This window comes from Strix aluco, chromosome 11, assembly GCF_031877795.1.
Source record: "Strix aluco isolate bStrAlu1 chromosome 11, bStrAlu1.hap1, whole genome shotgun sequence".
Taxonomy (NCBI): domain Eukaryota; kingdom Metazoa; phylum Chordata; class Aves; order Strigiformes; family Strigidae; genus Strix; species Strix aluco.
The window spans coordinates 14,457,742-14,475,772 of record NC_133941.1 but is presented as its reverse complement, the minus strand read 5'-3'; the positions used below and the strand labels follow the sequence as shown (position 1 = coordinate 14,475,772).

Sequence of the window (18,031 nt, the reverse complement as noted above, 5' to 3'; positions counted from 1 at the left end):
TTATATTCCAGTAGATCTGTAGAGTAGGATCACCAATACTTACATTTTGGGGTTCTCCCCATTTTCTTCAGGGTGTGAGGGGGAAATGCTGGTATTCCTTAATATACATAGGAGATAGAATCCCAAAAGAAAAAAGCAGCTGCACAACAGTCTTTTCCACATCAACATTCCCTTCAAAATATAGAACTAATAATTATGTACAGTCGGAGTTGCAGGTTCCCACGAAGTTTTTCTGTCCATAAAGATCATACTCCTTGTACCGTACGTAGTCTTTCAAGCAGTTTGGCAGTGGAAGGAAGGTCATGAAGACAGGACAACGGAGACGCAACCGGCCCATGCATGCCCGTATCTTCAGACGACACAGATGCTTCAGAGAGCGAGGATTTGCTAGAAATGAGAAGGCAAGATTGATTTTAATAAGTTATTTATTAAATCTTGTTCAATTTATTTATTCAGTAGTCTACTACCTTTCAAAAACGTTGTTCCTGATTTCGCTGCCTATTCATTCTGTGAACAGTCAGATAAATGAATGTGGCTGTCCCTGGACAACCAGACCTGTCAGGATCTAGCCTTTTTATCTCAGCCCATACATCTCTCAGTTATATTTACAATCATTGGCACCTAAATCAACAGATTTTATTTCTTTCAAGTTGGCTAAATGTGGGTTAATTCAAATTTAAGTAGTAAAGTCTGGAGAATGTACTTTAACCCCAAGTAAGGTGGTGCCAGTTTTCTGTCAACCTGAAGAAGCTACTAGAAGTAGAATTTTGAGTCACTACTTCTTAATCTGTGAGCAAAAAGGACAGCATTAATCTAGACTGGAATTAAATCACTCAAAAATAGTGATTTATTAGATTTGTTCCATCAATTTGAGGCCCGGGGAGAAGCTTTTCTCCCCTTGAAGAGGATTATGTTGTCTACATTTTAATTAAAGTTTCCAAGTGCTCTACATAAATTGTGCAGTTACTGTCTATCAGAATTCTGAGAGAAACTTAGTTTGAATCCTACAGACTGATTTTTATGAGATCTCTTACTGTCAAAACATAACTTTTGGCCTAACAAGGGTCAAGAAAAGCTCCAGTCTGAGGTAAAGAAAATGAAAACTAAAATACTATCAACCAAAAGGCCCCAATCCCAGCTTGTTTGTCATTTCAAATGTAAACATCAGGTACTTACTTAAAATCAAATTGATGTCTGGCCAGAGTTCCTGTTCTTTGAGAACTGCCTCTAGCTTCCAGCAGATAGGAACGTGATCAACATAATCTAACATGACTCGCACTACTTTCCCAGACAGATGCTTCAACCATGACAAGGTTATCACTTCACAGAACTGATAGAAACAGAATGTTTAACAGGATAATATTTAATACTGCTGTAAATAACTTACACCTCTGCAGGACAAGAGCAATTAAATAACTTCAGCAGAATGGCAGGCAGAATGAGCGTTCTGTCAGCCAGGGGAGCTTTAGAGGTGGTCAGAGCCTGTATTAAGCCTCACTAGTAGCATCTGAAAATCTGAGATGGTTATTCTGTACTAGATCCAAAAATGAACTTAAGCAGCTGTATATTTGGTAACTAAATGCTTAAAAAGAAGTGCTACCACTCCCTAAGTGGACTCAGACTTGTGTCCCAGTGTGCTGAACAGGGGACCCACCAGCCCAGTGCCTGCCACATCCCCTTATCTTCAGGTTAAAGAAGGGTTTATTAGGTTCAAGTGGACTCTACAGACTGCAAAGCAATGCTGCTGCTGGGTGTCTCCAGGAACCTCTTCAGGTTGGCCCAGGTTTGTTAACTGCAGCTCAGTGCCGACCATGTCAGCTCCAGGGGTCCCCTACAACAGCCTGCCTAGATCAGTGTGCGGATCCAAGCCAACCGCGCGAGCCAGCCTGCAAATCCCTGCTTTCACAGCATGGACAAGACTGGCCTGGAGAGCCAGTTCTGTACTGATCACTAGCATATCATCAGCTGTATTTTCACAATACAAAAATACTGTTTATGATTGTTTGCTGTCATGAACCAGGCCTCATGGCAACATCTATTTAATTTTAAAGCCTTGTCTATTCCTGCCTTTATGTATAAACTCTTACAGTTTCAAAACTTCTTCTTCTGACACTACATTAAGTACCTTTTCATTTAGTTTTAGGAAGGATACTGGTAGTAAAACAACAGATGAAGCCATATGGTATCCTTACCATTGTATCTTTGATAACAGTAGAAGTCCATCCATCAGTCACATACTGGGAATGTGAACTGTTCCCCTGAGGGCAATCAAAGCAGCGGTGCACATCATACCCATAGTTCATCAGCATTCTTAACATGACTTCATCTTTCAGAGCATACTGTAGAGCTGATGGAAAATGCGTTGTATTCACTCTGCAGAAGTAATTGACGTTGGCCCCGTGTTGGAGCAGTAGATTCATTAACTCATAGTTGCCCATTCTCAAGGCTATTTGGAGACAGTTGATGGGATCTTGGTTTGGCAGGGCTCCAGCATTCAACAGCAACTGTGTTGAACAGATATCCCCGTTGGAAACAGCAAAGTACAACGCTGATTTCCGGTGGTCATCATAGCCTTTGCGAACTCTCTGATCCAGCATAAAATTGGCGTCAAACCCAGATTTGAGGAGAAACTCAAGGCACTGAGGATGTGCTCCTGCTGCTGCTGAGTGAACTGGACTTATCCCACTTTCTTTAATGGCATCAAAATTAGTAACTGGAACTAAATTTTTTAGGGCGCTGAAGAATTAAAAAAAAAATAAATCTCAGAATCTTAAACGTACTTTTTCACTGAGCTCAGTCTTTGAATTTCTTTGTGTTGCTGGGCTTCAGAATTCATCACAGAATCACAGAATGGTTTGCGTTGGAAGGGACCTTTAAATATCATCCAGTCCGACTCCCCTGCCCCGGGCAGGGACACCTTCCACTAGCCCAGGTTGCCCAAAGCCCCGTCCAACTTGGCCTTGAACCCTTCCAGGGAGGGGGCAGCCGCAGCTTCTCTGGGCAACCTGTGCCAGTGTCTCACCACCCTCACAGGGAAGAATCTCTTTGTTATATCTAGTCTCAATCTGCCCTCTTTCAGTTTAAAACCGTTAACCCTTGTCCTATCACTACATGCCCTTTTAAAAAGTCCCTCCCCATGTTTTCTGTAGCCCCCTCTAGGTACTGGGAGGCCACTCTAAGGTCTCCCCAGAGCCTTCTCTTCTCTAGGCTGAACACCCCCAACTCTCTCAGCCTGTCCTCACAGGGGAGGTGCTCCAGCCCCCTGATCATCATTTTATATGTATACAATTGTCTTAATCTACCAAATCAGTACCATGGCACTGATACATACCTCTACACTGTTAGCCAGCAATGGATACTGACTTTAGACCTACTACATATGAAATATTATTCTATTATACTATTATTCATGAACAACCCCATTCCTTGCTAGAGGAATAATGATTCCTTCTCAATAGAAGCTTTTCCTGAATGTCAAGAGCACAGTGTTACTTCTTAACCTACAGGAATTAGGGAGTTAATAGAATATAATATAACATGAATGCATATACTGTATAATTTAATATATACAATATGTTTAAGTTTAAATATGATTTCACTAATATATATAAAATATTAACATAGGAATTTAGAATCCTTAGATTCTTAACCACAATGCAACATTCCTAGTATTGAAGACTTGTTTCTCACTTACTGGCTGTGATTTTAACATACATATCTTCCAGTAACCCTCCTGTCTTTAAAATAGGGATAGCCCTTATCCCCTAAGTCTATTTGTTTATTTAGTACATTTACCTTCCTGTGATGGGGTGGAGGGAGATGAGGCATACCCAGAAAGAGCGAGGATGTCTCAAGAGCCTCAATGTCAGACTGGGCAGTGTTACTATTTGTGACAAGTGGGGAAATACTATAGGAATTAGTACCTTCATCCTGAAACGATGAAGATTTTATCCCGACTGGTCTTGTACATTCAGATATAGAAAATTCATATTTACATGGTCAAAAAGAATTCCTTCTACAAAACTACAGATTTGCTGCCTGCTTTTAATATGGTAGAATTAGCAAAATTAGTATTTCTGGTGTCACCATTACTTGATTTTTAAGTATATCAACTCACAGAAAGTGTCCTCTATATGCAGCTCTGTGGATTGGCAAATGACCAGAGTGCTTTGGTACATTGGCATCAGCCCCATATTCTAGTAAAAGGCGCAGAGATTCTGGATTTCCTCCTCCTGCTGCTTCAAATAATACAGAAGCACAATCCATTGCCTGTGAAAGAACATCCGCACCTGGAAAGAACCATCAAGGATTTGCACAGTACTCACTGTCAGTATCCAGCAGTAATTAATATCTCCAACCCTCCAGTGACATGGTATTGTGAATTCTATTCTTCACCAAATAAAACCACTATGGGCATAAACCTTCATCTTGGATCCTTAACTTTAAATGTCTTTATGTAAACCTGGGAACAAGAGGGTCCAAATTGCTTTGAACACAGTAAGACTTGCTGCTAGAACTGGGCAAGCAAGGGGTTTGGTTCGTCTTCATACAAACAATTGGGTTTTGGCTTACATACAACACATTTCAATTCTTCTAATATACAAAGACCAGATACAACCATAAATATGAGAGAACCCAGTATCAAAACAGTTCATACAATCCAGTTCCAGCACTGCTGAGCCATCATATAAAATTCCCCACTATAAATGTCTTGTCAGGCCTTCCCTAAGGTGACCTGTCTACATGAGAAAACAATATTGCATTTAGAAACAATTACAGCTACTTACTGAAATATTAATATATTATTTGAATATTATGAAAATATAGTCATTATCAAGCCTTTACTTAACTACATCACAACAATTCCTTTGGTGCAGATAGCATTTAATTTTCTTTACTAAGGAAAGTTACTTTGGCTGCTATTTCTGAAGGTGGATCTTACAATAACCAGTTTTAATCCAATCACAGAACTTTCAGAAGACTAATAAAAATGTGCATAAATAGGCTAACTACTTTAGAGGAAATATATGTCTTATAATATTAATATCTTATAACATGAAATTTAGATACTAGGAGTTCTTTAGATGGACTTCAACTCATGTGATTTGAGAGTCAAATTCTTCAAATAAATTAAGATGCCATCCAAAAATGCAAACAAAATACCTCCTACAACATGTCAGATTTGCTTGCAGTTTTGCAAACTATTCACTGATGACTAGTACAGCTTGCTACAAGTAACTAATCTCTAAAAATGTATTTTGTATATGTTTGGATCTATTAACACTACAGGCTATATACTCAGTAACATGATAACAGTTCATTTCCTTTCACTTCAGTAATGCAAAGTTTTACTGGCTACTGAGCTAAGAACAATTTTTTGCCTCTGCATTTAGGAATAATTTTCTGTTGGAAAGAAGATTTACTTTGTCCCATTTGGGCTTTAAACATTTCAGTACTAACACACGTGGCTTACAATTTCTACTCACTTGAAGAACACTGCCACTGAACCTACACGTTACTAAATCAATCTACTGAGTTGTAAAACAGAACCACAGAATGGTTGAGGTTGGAAAGGACCTCTGGAGATCATCCAGTCCAACCCTGTGCTCAAGCAGGGTCAGCTACAGCAGACTGCCCAGGACAGCGTCCAGTCAGGCTTTAGTATCTCCAAGGATGGAGACTCCACGTCTCTGAGTGACCTGTTCCAGTGTTCAACCACCCTACAGAAAAAAGTGTTTTCTTATATTCAGACAGAATTCGCTAGGTTTCAAGTTGGTGCCCATTGCCTCTTGTCCTGTTACTGGGCACCACTGAGAAGAATCTGGCTCTGTCTTCTTGACACCGTCCCATCAGATAGTTATAACACTGGCAAGATAGACCCCCCACCCCCAATATTCTCTTCCTATAACATTCTATATAATAAAGTCTCACCTTTTTGCAGTAAGAGCTCCATAATTTCTGTATGTCCGATCTGCGCAGCCAGTGCCAGTGGTGTGAGCCCGTATCCACTGCGAGGGTCAGGATCTGCTCCAGAACGAAGGAGAAGCTTCACCAGATCCTTCCTGCCTAGTCTGGCTGCCTCATGTAAAGCAGTCCTCTCGTGAACACACTGCAAATTCACTTTTGCACCAGAATTTATCAACAAGGAGGCAATCTCATACGAATCAAGTTTAATTGCTGTAAGACAATAAGTGAAGTGTCAGCCAGGATGTTACTCAATGCTATTCTATGCACTATGGCTTCTGTTATGTGGCAGCCCAGGAAAGCTCGAGCTGTTCCTGGCAGTGCTATTTATACACTGAGAAATGTCACACACTACACTGAAAGGTTTAACTTATCAACAAGTCTGCTCTTTGTTTCCAGGATAACATTAAATATATAAATTAATGATTTTACGGTAATCTCTTTTTCTCTCTGTAATCCTCTGCTGCATTTGGTAATTTCCTTGCCACTAGATGGGGATCACACACAGGGACTTGGTGCGGTCAGGAGCTGGGCTGCTCAGAGAGCTCTATTTAATCTTCATAAGCAGTAATATGAAACAAAGTTTAAAATGACCGTGTCATATGCCTTCCTAGCTTGATAAGTCTGATCTGTTAAGTCAGTCAGGATCTTAAAAGAGTAATTTGCATTGGTTCGAGTGGATAGAATGAACAGGCAACACCCTTCCCTCCTCTCTTTGATCTTCCCAGCTGTGCGGGGTAGAACAGTGAGTGCCCTTCACCGAGACAGATTAGGCAAAGAAGCTTCATGGGCCACAGCTGCTGGAAATACCACTGACAGCATACTATAACCTGTGATGTCTCATTATCTGTAACCTGGGTGGCTGATTTAGATAAACCCCATACATCCCTTTCTTGGGGGATGGTGCACTTTAATATAGTGCACTTCAAAAGTACTTGGAATTCTCTATATCTTGTCTAAGCAGGTGGCCCTGACAAGAAGCTTTAGTCATTTCAAAAGGACAGACTGGGGTTCCTACAGATGGTTGGTAAGCTTTTTCCTCTTCCTTTAACAACAGTTTTGAAAAAAACACCCTTTCAACACAGAAAAACTTACAGGTTTGTCCAAGAAACTTACAGTGCTCCTTTTTTTGGCTAGGACTCAATAAGAATAATAGCATTGTAGCCCAAACAGAGGGAAGGCAATGAAATTAATACAGAACAGTTTTGAAAAACATCTTGGCAAAATATGGTTCTTTATAAATCAAGAATTACAGTTCTTGTGCATGATTAAATTAAAATGGCATTCACACTAAGGGTGATACTAGGTATGGGACTTCCTTCTTCAATTAAAAAAAAAAAAATCAAAGAGCAGTGAACTGAGAATTTAGGCCCATCTAGCTTCTTCACTTGTCATCCTTGGATTAATTCCAACAATGTCTGAACAGGGACAAACACTGTTTTATGCTCTATGTAATACAGATAAATCAGGCTGGTTTGCTATAATTTTTCAAAATCAAAACCAATTACCATGTTTTTTGGAGAAAGAGAAGATGATGCAATGAAAGAGATACCATGTAAGCAGAAAATACGAATGTTTTATGCCTGCAGACATGACGAATAGTAATAGCATGAAGCAGCAGGAGGACCTGGTTACCTGGCACTACTGCATAAAGGATGCCAAGAAAAGCAGAGGAAGACACTCTGCACTTCATGGAGAAAGCTATTTGATTCTTTGAGGAAAAAGATGTATGTTCAACCTGAACCTCAAATTCTTTGCAACTGAGGGATGGAAAATGGTAGGCATCAGGAGCTCCCTGCATTGGATCAGACTTTGGGGAAAGATTTTTGGCTTCTCCTAGTTCTGTGTTTCCCATACTTTGGTAGACCAATAGGATAATACTTTAATTAACAAATAATGCTAAGAGCTTTGTGGTGACAGTCCCTAGCTTGGAATTGTCAGCTCATTTAAAGACTTGATATTGTCTAAGAAAAAACAGACAGGGACACATTCAATACTGAGATTAACATTTTTTGCTCCTTATAGCAAAATATATTTGATATTGATTTGAAGTCAAATATGTCAAATTGAAGCCTAAAATATGTTACTATAATCTTGCCTCATTCCCTCACCTCTTCACCCCTAAATAAGGTATTCACCTATAACTAAAGGAGAATCTCCATCTTCATTCTTAACATTGGGATTGCAGCCATTGAGCAGGAGAAAACGGACGTTGTCTACAAAGCAATTTCTTACTGCCACCAAGAGAGGTGTTTCCCCTTTTAGAGTGGTCTGTTCCCACGTAATGGCACGGGAGGCTGAAATACAGAAAAGCAGAACACATTTGAAACTGGATGGTTCATCAGACCCAACTTTGTAAAACTTTTTGGTGGAAAACCAAAAGGATTCTGTACCTTTCAAAGTTATTTCAAGGATGTTCTGATTTAGCTGTGCTGCAGCTTCATGCACAGGAAGCCAGCCTTGCTGATCTGCTTCTTCAAAAGCAGAACTATGCCTCACCAGCTTCATCAAGGCCTCTTCTTGGCCTGCAATATTTTGAGACACACTCATCATAAAACAAAATTCAGGCAACTAATACATTGAGTGCCATTTATCCCAACAGTGTATCTAGAATAAACAACTTGTTTGTCAAAGCAATTTTTTCTCAGAGGATAGTTTACATGAATGGAACAATCAATGACTGACATGGACTCACTTTGCATTTTGAATTATTAATTGAAAAAACTTACTTATAATAGTATGACTAAAATATTTCAAATACAATCCTCTCATAAGCAATAGTGCATGAAAGTTTAATATATAAACAGGTGTCCTAGTGAAACTGTAGGAAAAAATATTTAGGTTGGCAAAAGTAAAATGAAGCTGATTTAACAGGGATGAGACCTATCTCATTACTTCTGCTTTTACTAACAATCTTATTGAATCTTTAATCAACACAAGTGATTATGTTTTCAATTTTATATCTCATCAAGAAACAGCAACACTTTCTTGGCTGGAAAGCCAAGTAGAGACCAGGTTTCTGCTCTTGTTTTTTATCCCATCATTCCTAGGAGAAGGCAATTTGCCCTTCTGTTAGTTACAACTGTAGGGTGAGGGGACAGACTGCTCCCAACCTCTGCTGCTTATGTTCTCCTACATTTGGAAGAATTACATATTCATAAGGCCAGACAGCAAGTGTAACTAGTGTTTAGACACATTCTCCATCATGTAAGGAACATTTATAGTACTAGCTTTTCCACAAAATACTTGGTTTTTTGATTTCTATTTCACTAAATATTTCTATAACTACTATGACGTGTGTAAGGGCTGGACTGAAGGCTTCCCCACTGCCAGACAACTGTCCAAACAACTGTTCTACTTATGTTCATTGTTTAGTTATCTGTGCCTCAGTATATAAATTGATTACACCACAAAAAGTAAAAGTTTCAGAGGAGCAGACTAAGAGCATCTCATATTGGAATACACTGAAGTTTGGCAGTTAAGGAACAATTCTGGAACACTCTTCAGGTAGAGAAGGGATTTTAATCTGGGTATCTCACGAAGTGGCAACTGCTTTTATGAAGTATTAACTGACAGGGGCCTTGCCATCCTGTTGGTTATTTTACAAGAAAGACCTGGCATTTTCCCCTAACTCCAGGAGATGAAGCACTGGAATCTCTGAGAGGAGTGACATTTGAACATTGTCATGTTCCTATCTAACAAGTTAGCTTTTGGGTGTCCCGTTTTCAGTTGCCTTACTCCTTCCAAGAACATATAAAGAAAAACTGCACTTAACTGCTCAACAATGCAATACCCAAGTGATTCCTAGGGGTATAGGCTTAGTGTGGTGTATTTGTACTTAACTGTCCGAATTGCTGCAATTATCTTTCCATGTTCTTTACTTGCAATATACTGGAAACTGCATAAACAGAACAAAAATCAAGTGAGAAGTAAAAATTAATGTGAAGTTCAGGATATAATTATACCTTAATTTAAATACTCAAGTCTAGACTACATGTTAGATTTCTCTAAGTTATGTAGGTTTTTTCAGGGTTTAACACATTAAAACACTTTTTTTGTTGGTCTTCCCCTGCCACTACAATATTGGATTGCCACAAAGGCCAACAATTAAATACTAAAATCAAGGAAAGCTATCATACCAATCTATTTTTACATCACATACTTATCTTCTTTATCAAGCCTTGTACTCATTTAGAGATTGATGCAAAACGTCCCTGAAAGTTCTACACATTCCATATTTTTGAGGAAGTGGATATACTTTTTCAGGGAGAACTCCCAACAAGTGAACTACCAGTGGTTTCCAGTATCCATGAGACAAGGTCAAAGCAATACAACACATGGAGTCACAAAGGAAAATAAGGTTACTATGTGCTTATAATAATGGCAAGAAAACACCCCAAAAAGAAGGAATAACTTATTACCTTTCATCTGTTTTTGCACTGCAACTTGTCTCAATTTTATGCTTATCTCGCAAGCTTTCCTGAATAGCATGTTGGGTGGGGATTTCATCATCAGAATCATCATTGAACATATATGTAGAATTATACATGGCAAATCAGCAAAACCTGGATCACTTCTCATAGGGAAACACTGCTTTTTAATTGGGAGTAGATGTTATATCTTCAGGTTAAGTCTGGAGCAACAGAAATAGCAATTGCTGTTTAAGTGTCAAGAGAAATGAAACACAGTTTATAATAAATTAATTGGAACTTTTCCATCTCAAGCTCCAGCCTTCTCCCAAGTACTTGAGTTTGTGCTGCAAAGAGTTATTCTGTTTAGAACAGAGTAAATGTTTTCTATCACAATAGCATGTGCTAGCTTTTATCTCTGTTCCACAAGCTGAACATAGAGAATAGCTACTTCTTCTGGCATTACTTATTAGAAAGCAACAAACATAAGTAAACTTAGTTTTCAATTAAATAGTCATTCCCTCTTACATCTTTTAGGCGCTCAAATATCATGACAATTGTGCTTTGATGTTTCCTTAGTAGGAAAACAGATGTGCAATAAGACTCCGGATATTTTTTCAGTTTGTTCACAGGGGGCCTGAAAGTGAAGGGCAAGTGAAGGACATGAAATTTTTTAATAATAGCTTTTGTCCAAACTGCTAAAGCAAAGATATTATTAGGGCCGTATCTTGTAGTCAGGAAAGATTTGTGCTATTAGGTGCATCGACTTCTAACTGAAACAACATCAAACTCAATGCTTGAAAAGAATACCAACTTTACCGTCTTACGTACATCATCTACAGCTATTTAGAAGAGGTAAACTTACAATTCTGCATTCTTCATCAATGCATGCCTGTTTTTTTCTAATACTTGTAAGGGATGTATATAGCAACAATATATATCCAAATACAGGAAGAAATAACACACACTGGTGTAACCACAATGGAGTTAGTAATTAAAAATAAAAACCCCCCAGCTTAAGAATAGCATTAGTTTAAAAAAAAAAGTTTGCCAAATTGAAAGGGTTCAATTGGAAATACCCTTTTACAATTGTAATACGAACAATGGAGCACAGAAATAAATACCATTGATACTGTCTGTTTAAGTCTAAATGTTAAAATTCAAGAAGAAATAATAAAAAACTATTAACAATCCAATCAATTATTAAATAGGATAATGTGTGTAGATGTACACTGTTATATGCATAAGCAGTCGTACTGTTCTTTTGTACATTCAGCTACATGTTGTTATAGATTAAAATCACAGATGTGCTGTTAGGCTCCAACTTCTCATCTGTTTTACCTTATCAAAACTTCCACTTCTGTCTTTCAAGAGAGTTGGCCTGAAAAAAACAACAAAAAATACAGAGCAAAGTAAAATAAAATTAATAAATAAACCTGAAAGCAAGTAAATAAATTTGCAAAATTAACAAGTACAGCAAAATGAAGGAAGTTGTCAACATGCCACTTAGAAAGTTTGGAATAATTCTAGAAACATCTTAAAGTTGAAGAGCTGTAATTCATAGTAAACCTGCATCACTTGATTTGTTACCTGATCCACCTAATGTGTGATTGCAAGGCCTTGCTCTGTAATTGCACATGTAGCAAAAAAGAGAAATATATTAACAAAATACACAGACAAGTAAAAGTTAGTAGTCAATTATACCTATAGCACAACGAGTCTATAAACATTTAAAATCTAGACTATTTCTTTTTTGTAAAAGGACTACTGATTTTCCTATGAATTGAGAAAATATACTGTTTTTCCTCACCTTCTGAAAGAGGGGAGACCTCACACTTTGAAGAAGTGATTATTAAGTTGAAAGTGATATTTTCAGGATTGAAAATGATCTCAGTAGAGCCTATGTCCATTAATAGCTCACTATAAATACCCGATCATAAGATACTCTGGGACTTTCTCCATGTTTCTTTCATATAGGTTAGTTATGTTTAATAATCTGATCTGACAAATGGTGTCAGCAAAAGAAGGAATTAAAAGTCCAGTTTCTTTGTAAAAATACTCTTGTTAAAAGTTATTTGAATGAGAATTTGAGAACTATAAGTAGTAACGTTACGGAAAGAAAATTCTTTAGTGCTTTCTTAAGAGAGTAAACTGAAGATACTGTTAGGAGCTTACTTAAAAGAGTAAAAGTGTAAAAATAAGAACTAAAACCAATAGAAGTAAACATAAACAAGCAAATAAAATCAAGCAAGAACTCTATTAAAAATTATTATGTGTTTCTGATTGCTTAATCACAATTCACATATTAATATAAATAGAAAAGTAAACAAAACATAATATAGAGTCTTTAAGACAGACAGACCTATGCTGAAAACTTATGCTGGTGTAACACACATTAAGTAGAGAAATGAAGGATAATAATGCCTAGTTATAATAGTGATGGTAGGATGGAGTGAGACTTTTGTGTGCTTAATTTACTCCTACTGTATTTTATGGAGGCATCCTTACACAGAAATGATGACGGCTGTGTCTGAATGCAAGGCAGAAAGAGTTCTTTGCTAGAGGAGATCTAGGAAGAATGCTTGAGTAATTATTTTTATTTTAGTTTTTTTTTTAAAGAAAACAAAAGGGCAGAATCGGTGAAAGAACTGAAACTGGACTGCCTCTCTGGAGCAGTGGGGAAACAGATAACATTTTATGGCAGGTAAGGAGATTTTATAATTTATTCTTCATGGAAACTATTTGAAAAAAATACCTTACAAAAATCAGAATATGTGAATTAAATATTGAAAAAATGAACTTGCTGAGGAAGGCAGGCATCAGAAGTACCTACTATAGCTAGTTAAACGATTTCTCATACTGCAATCTTCACTGTTGCTATGACAGAACACAGACTATATATAAACTCAGACTGAAATCCCAAAACTTACTACCTACCAGCTTTCCACTCACATGATTCAGCACTCTTAATGCTCCAAGTTCATTAACCATGTTTCTCTCAGTGCACACTACTTTAATTTTCCATTAAGATATATTTTGTGATATTCAAGTAATGCATAAAATTGATGTTTACACATCGATAATATTACCAAAGGCTAAAATCCCAGCTATATCTTTTATACATTGTAAATATGCTAATAGTAAGACATACTTATTTAAGACAAAATATTGAGCATCAGAGAATATTTGCATGCCTTCTTTTAATATAAAAAAGTCCAGATGTTTCTTTTACACAGTAGGTTCCACTTCCTCTGTAAGCCAACAAAAAGAACTTGTGAAGTCTGTATCTGAACTGCCCAAAGTTAGTCATCCAGCTGGCAGAGCAATGCAACACCTCGCTTGATCCAGTGTTGAGCAGGTTTATCCGTGTTAAGTGTCAAAGCAATGACGAAGTTAGTAGAAAGTCCAGTAGTAGATAAGACTCCTTTACACTCACTTGTCTTGTAGAGTGGACAAACATATGCATTAGACTTCTTTATGTCCGATTTTGTAGCTTCAAAAAAAATCCCAAAATATTAGATTACATTCAGCAGATCTTTGATAGAAACACAATCTACATACAAATATTAAGTATTTACAGTAACATCCTTAAAGCTAAATAAAAATGCAAAATTGTTTTGAGTAACGTAATAAAATTATCTGGCTTTTTTGTGTGTTTTCTTGTGTGGTTTGTTTTGTTTTTAAACCCAACTAATTTAACTACAATTTGTTTTCAGGACTTGATGCCTTTCTGCGGTTCTACCAGCTTTGTAATCATTCAAACACACATTAAAATCTGAATAATTACATAGTTAAAGCAGAGTTTATACATGAGCTTTTAACAGCTCCACAAGAATTCTGGTCCAGCAGCCACAGAACCTAACTGCAATTCAAGTCACCTGAGATCCAAGGACACAACTCTGCAGGAACTCTTTGGATGCATAGACTGCTTACATGGAATTCGTGCAAAGTCTAAAACCATGCATGTCTGAACAGATTCACCCAACCTCAAAAGAAAGCAGAGGCAGAAAAAGTGGTAACTTTGTAAGACTGCCTAACAGCTAATAACATCAAAGTTGCAACAGTTGCAGGAGAAAGTCCTGCTTAAGTGAATAAATAAAAACAGGTATTTACTGCTGCTGAACAAAAAAACCAAGAGTTATGGAAAATATCTTACTAGTCTGATAGACAACTAGCATAGCAGCTAAAAATAACTGGAGCAAACCTTGCTAAATCATGTGATGTAAAACACTGAGTGTCTGTAAGTTGATTAAAAGTTCTCCTCAACTTGAGTAGAGCCAGGAATTCAAGCACCATGTTTCTCCTACCCAAATTAACTTTTGGTTGAAAAATAGATTGGGCAGCACCTAAACTTATTTATAAAAAATTAATTTAACCAGTCCTTTCATCTAATCCATGATCATAAACATCTGTGGGGAGAGGGACACACCTATTGGTCAGATGAGATGAGATCGAGTCAAGCTACCAGGCCAATTTTTAATGTGAAAGGCACAGGTCAGATGCACATACATTCCGTGCACATTTGGGTACTTTGGTGAGGGTAGAAGCATTGATTTTCTGTAAAAAAGAAATTGTTGCAACTTTTTGTTGAGTAGCTCACACTTCAGAGAAATTATACTCACTTGGCTTTATCCAAATGGTTGGCATCATATCAAAGAGCAATTTAGGATACTGCTCAGCTAATATTCCCCTGGTGAGAGAAAGCAACAAAGTAATTATCTGTGGATTGCTGTTAAACCAAAGAGGGTTTTGGTGTGTGTTTTTTTGGTTATTGCTTGCTTACTTTTTTTTTTTCTTCCCCATTTTCCGTGCATGAAAGAATATTTCATTTGGTGTATTATTTCAACAATATGAAAAGTATCACTTAAAATATTTAAACAAATCTTGTCTGATAAGAAAGCTTTCCAGAACCACAGTAAAACACTTTGCTACTGACTTGGTCCTGTCCCAGCGAGCTCCGTCTAAAAATAATCCGTGGATATAAACACCATCTTCTGGTGCAGTATCAGCAGTATCCTGAGGAATAACCTACAAGAAATAAGTGTTCCATGTTATTAAATGTGCATAGCTTTTTGAGGTACTATGCCAACAGCCAATTTTCTGAAGATAATCCAAAATGTGAATAACATATTAATACCTTCCTTTTAGTACTACTTTTATACAAAACTATAAAGATAGTAGATTTCTGTGGGTTTGTTAATTACCTTTATTGTAGGTTATAAAATAAGGCTTTAACCACACAGACAAACACGTACTCTATAGGCTGTTTTCCTGAGTGGAGGTCCAGGTCCAATGATAGAACTTTTAATATACCTCTTTTATGTATGCTATTTAACAAGCCTACATTACCAAAAAATTAAATGTATGTCTTCAAATTGCAGTGAGTTAGTTGCAAAATGAACCTTCCAGTCAGGATTTATTTACTACATCTCATCACAACATCAGTACTCAGATTAATAAAATATGAATTTATAATTTATCTCTACCTGAAATTCATATCCCAGAAGGTCAATAGGGATCCTGTGCTTCCTAGCATAGTTTTGCATAGCTCCAGTTAAGAAAGCTTGAGTAAAATAGAATCCTGACAGCCAAAAAACTGTGGGCTTCCCTAATTCATACCAATCCTGGGAAGAGGAAAATGACACATTCAATAATCTGAAAGAGACAAATCCTATATTGTTTGACCATTTTCTACATTACTCAGAAAATCTAAGCGAAGGCTATCACTCCTTTCCCAATACTCCTTTAACGTAAAGGACAAATTAGATTAAAAAGTAGATCAAATAATTGGGAGCACTGCTTCTTTTACCTTACCTGGAAAAATTTCAGCCTTTCTAGAAAATCTAGAATATAGCTCCCTAATGGTTTTAGACTTGGGTATGAACGTTTTGCCCACTTCTCAGGAACTTTTCCAATAAGTAGACTGCCAGACAGAGCCTCCAGTTCATCATCCATAATAACCAGTCCTTTAATGGCTTTCTTCAGGTTAATTAGTGTAATACGAATAGTTTGGATTAAACTAGAATTAAAAAACAAACCAAAATTTTCATACATTTTGCATGACTGGTAAAACATGACATCCTCACTGGAAAAAAAAACCCAAACTGTATTATGGAACCATTTATAGACTTTGTAGAGCTGCTATATAACTGCATAATTAGCCACATCTGTAAAGTCATGGATTTGCACATTTGTGATGATTTATTTAAGACTAGGAACAATTTAATAAATTAGCTTATTATCTCTGATATATTCCTTATTATTTAGTAAGAGGATAAATTTGGAACTCCAAATGTATACACTGTATACTAGATGAAGGAAAAAGGTTTAGATTACAAAAGAAGACGTGCGTAGGGTTTGCAACAAAGGAAAACATGCAGACTGAAGGCCAGAGAGCATTATTGAAAGTCTGGGAGAAAATGAAGTGGGAGATGTGAAGAGACAAATAGAAAAGAAGGAGGACAGAGAAAAACAGGGAAGAAAGAATGGAGGAACAGCTGAAGATAAGAAAGAAAATTAGGAAACAAAGTCAAAAGAGAGACTGGGGACCCAAAGAGAAGAACAAAAGTGATTATAGGTTTGTAATCTTAGAAGAATAATTGTGAAAATAAGGTATAAGAAAGGCATCAGGAAGGGGGGAAAAAAAGGAAAAATTTAAAAACAGAAGCGTATGAGACAATAAAGAAATAAGCAGAAATATTTCCAACTATCAAGGAAAAGGTTTCATAAACTATAACTGTGTGTGTATTACAGTTTCTAGCTCCTTTACCCTACAGGTCAGAAATATGGAGAAAATAAAATATAATTGAAGGTAAGGATGGCAAAAGAGAAAGTGAAGTTAAAAAAACCCATAAAAATATTGTTCATATTTTCTTTTCCAAGTGCTCCCCCTCAAACTCCCTATTTCTATCACGTATTTTTCTCTTTCAGTTCATTTTGCCACTAGATCACTTCTCCTAACATCTGTCCTACATTCTGATTTTCCACAAGGAGTAATGGTGCTTGGACTGAAGATGTCATTGCAGACAATTAGAAGGGAACAAAATAAATAAATAAAATATTTCACACAACATAGGGTTTAGAATGTATGATTCGCAGGAAAATTTTTTCTGCAAATGGAATTATTTTGGTTACATTTAATAAAATATTACACTCTTACTTGTTAAATCTTTCCATTTCTTGCACCAACACAGTGTTCATACTTTCTTCATATCTCACAGGATATTTACTTAGGCAACCTTCAATGTCAAAATCATTTGGAAGCTGTAAATGACAACATATTTGGAAATCATTCCATATATCATTGTGCATCGACATTACATTAAAAGTATGCCGATGTGAAAACTGCAGAGTAATAGATACCATTAAACTTTCTGATGAGTATTTTATCAATACACTATTCAGTAGTTTAATACAGTACTTAGCAGTTTAATCTGAAGAAAAATTATGGGTTTTTAAAGTAACGTTCATCTTTTAAAAAACACCTAGAATTTCTCATACCATGAAAAGTTATGAATACAATTTAATTTTATTTATTTTAAATTTATTCACATGAATGAATCAACATTCTTTCAAGTTGTGTTTGCTCTGTTTTCTCTCTCTGTCTCCTACCTATTTAATAAAACTTCTTTCAACTGAAATATAACTGTGGTCTGTTA

The 18,031-nt window shown here is 36.7% G+C and overlaps 1 protein-coding gene across 1 annotated transcript; it reads right to left on the bottom strand.

Annotated features, from left to right (window-relative positions):
- Nucleotides 1-93: 93 nt before the first annotated feature.
- Nucleotides 94-10,513, bottom strand: ASB14 (ankyrin repeat and SOCS box containing 14). The gene is made up of 9 exons (XM_074836199.1): nucleotides 10,386-10,513; nucleotides 9,803-9,862; nucleotides 8,358-8,509; nucleotides 8,103-8,261; nucleotides 5,932-6,177; nucleotides 4,118-4,289; nucleotides 2,193-2,736; nucleotides 1,177-1,330; nucleotides 94-387 (listed from the first exon to the last, which is right to left on the bottom strand). Exons 1-9 carry the CDS (start codon nucleotides 10,511-10,513, stop codon nucleotides 194-196), a joined length of 1,809 nt encoding a protein of 602 aa, XP_074692300.1. The 3' UTR covers nucleotides 94-193.
- Nucleotides 10,514-18,031: the final 7,518 nt, after the last annotated feature.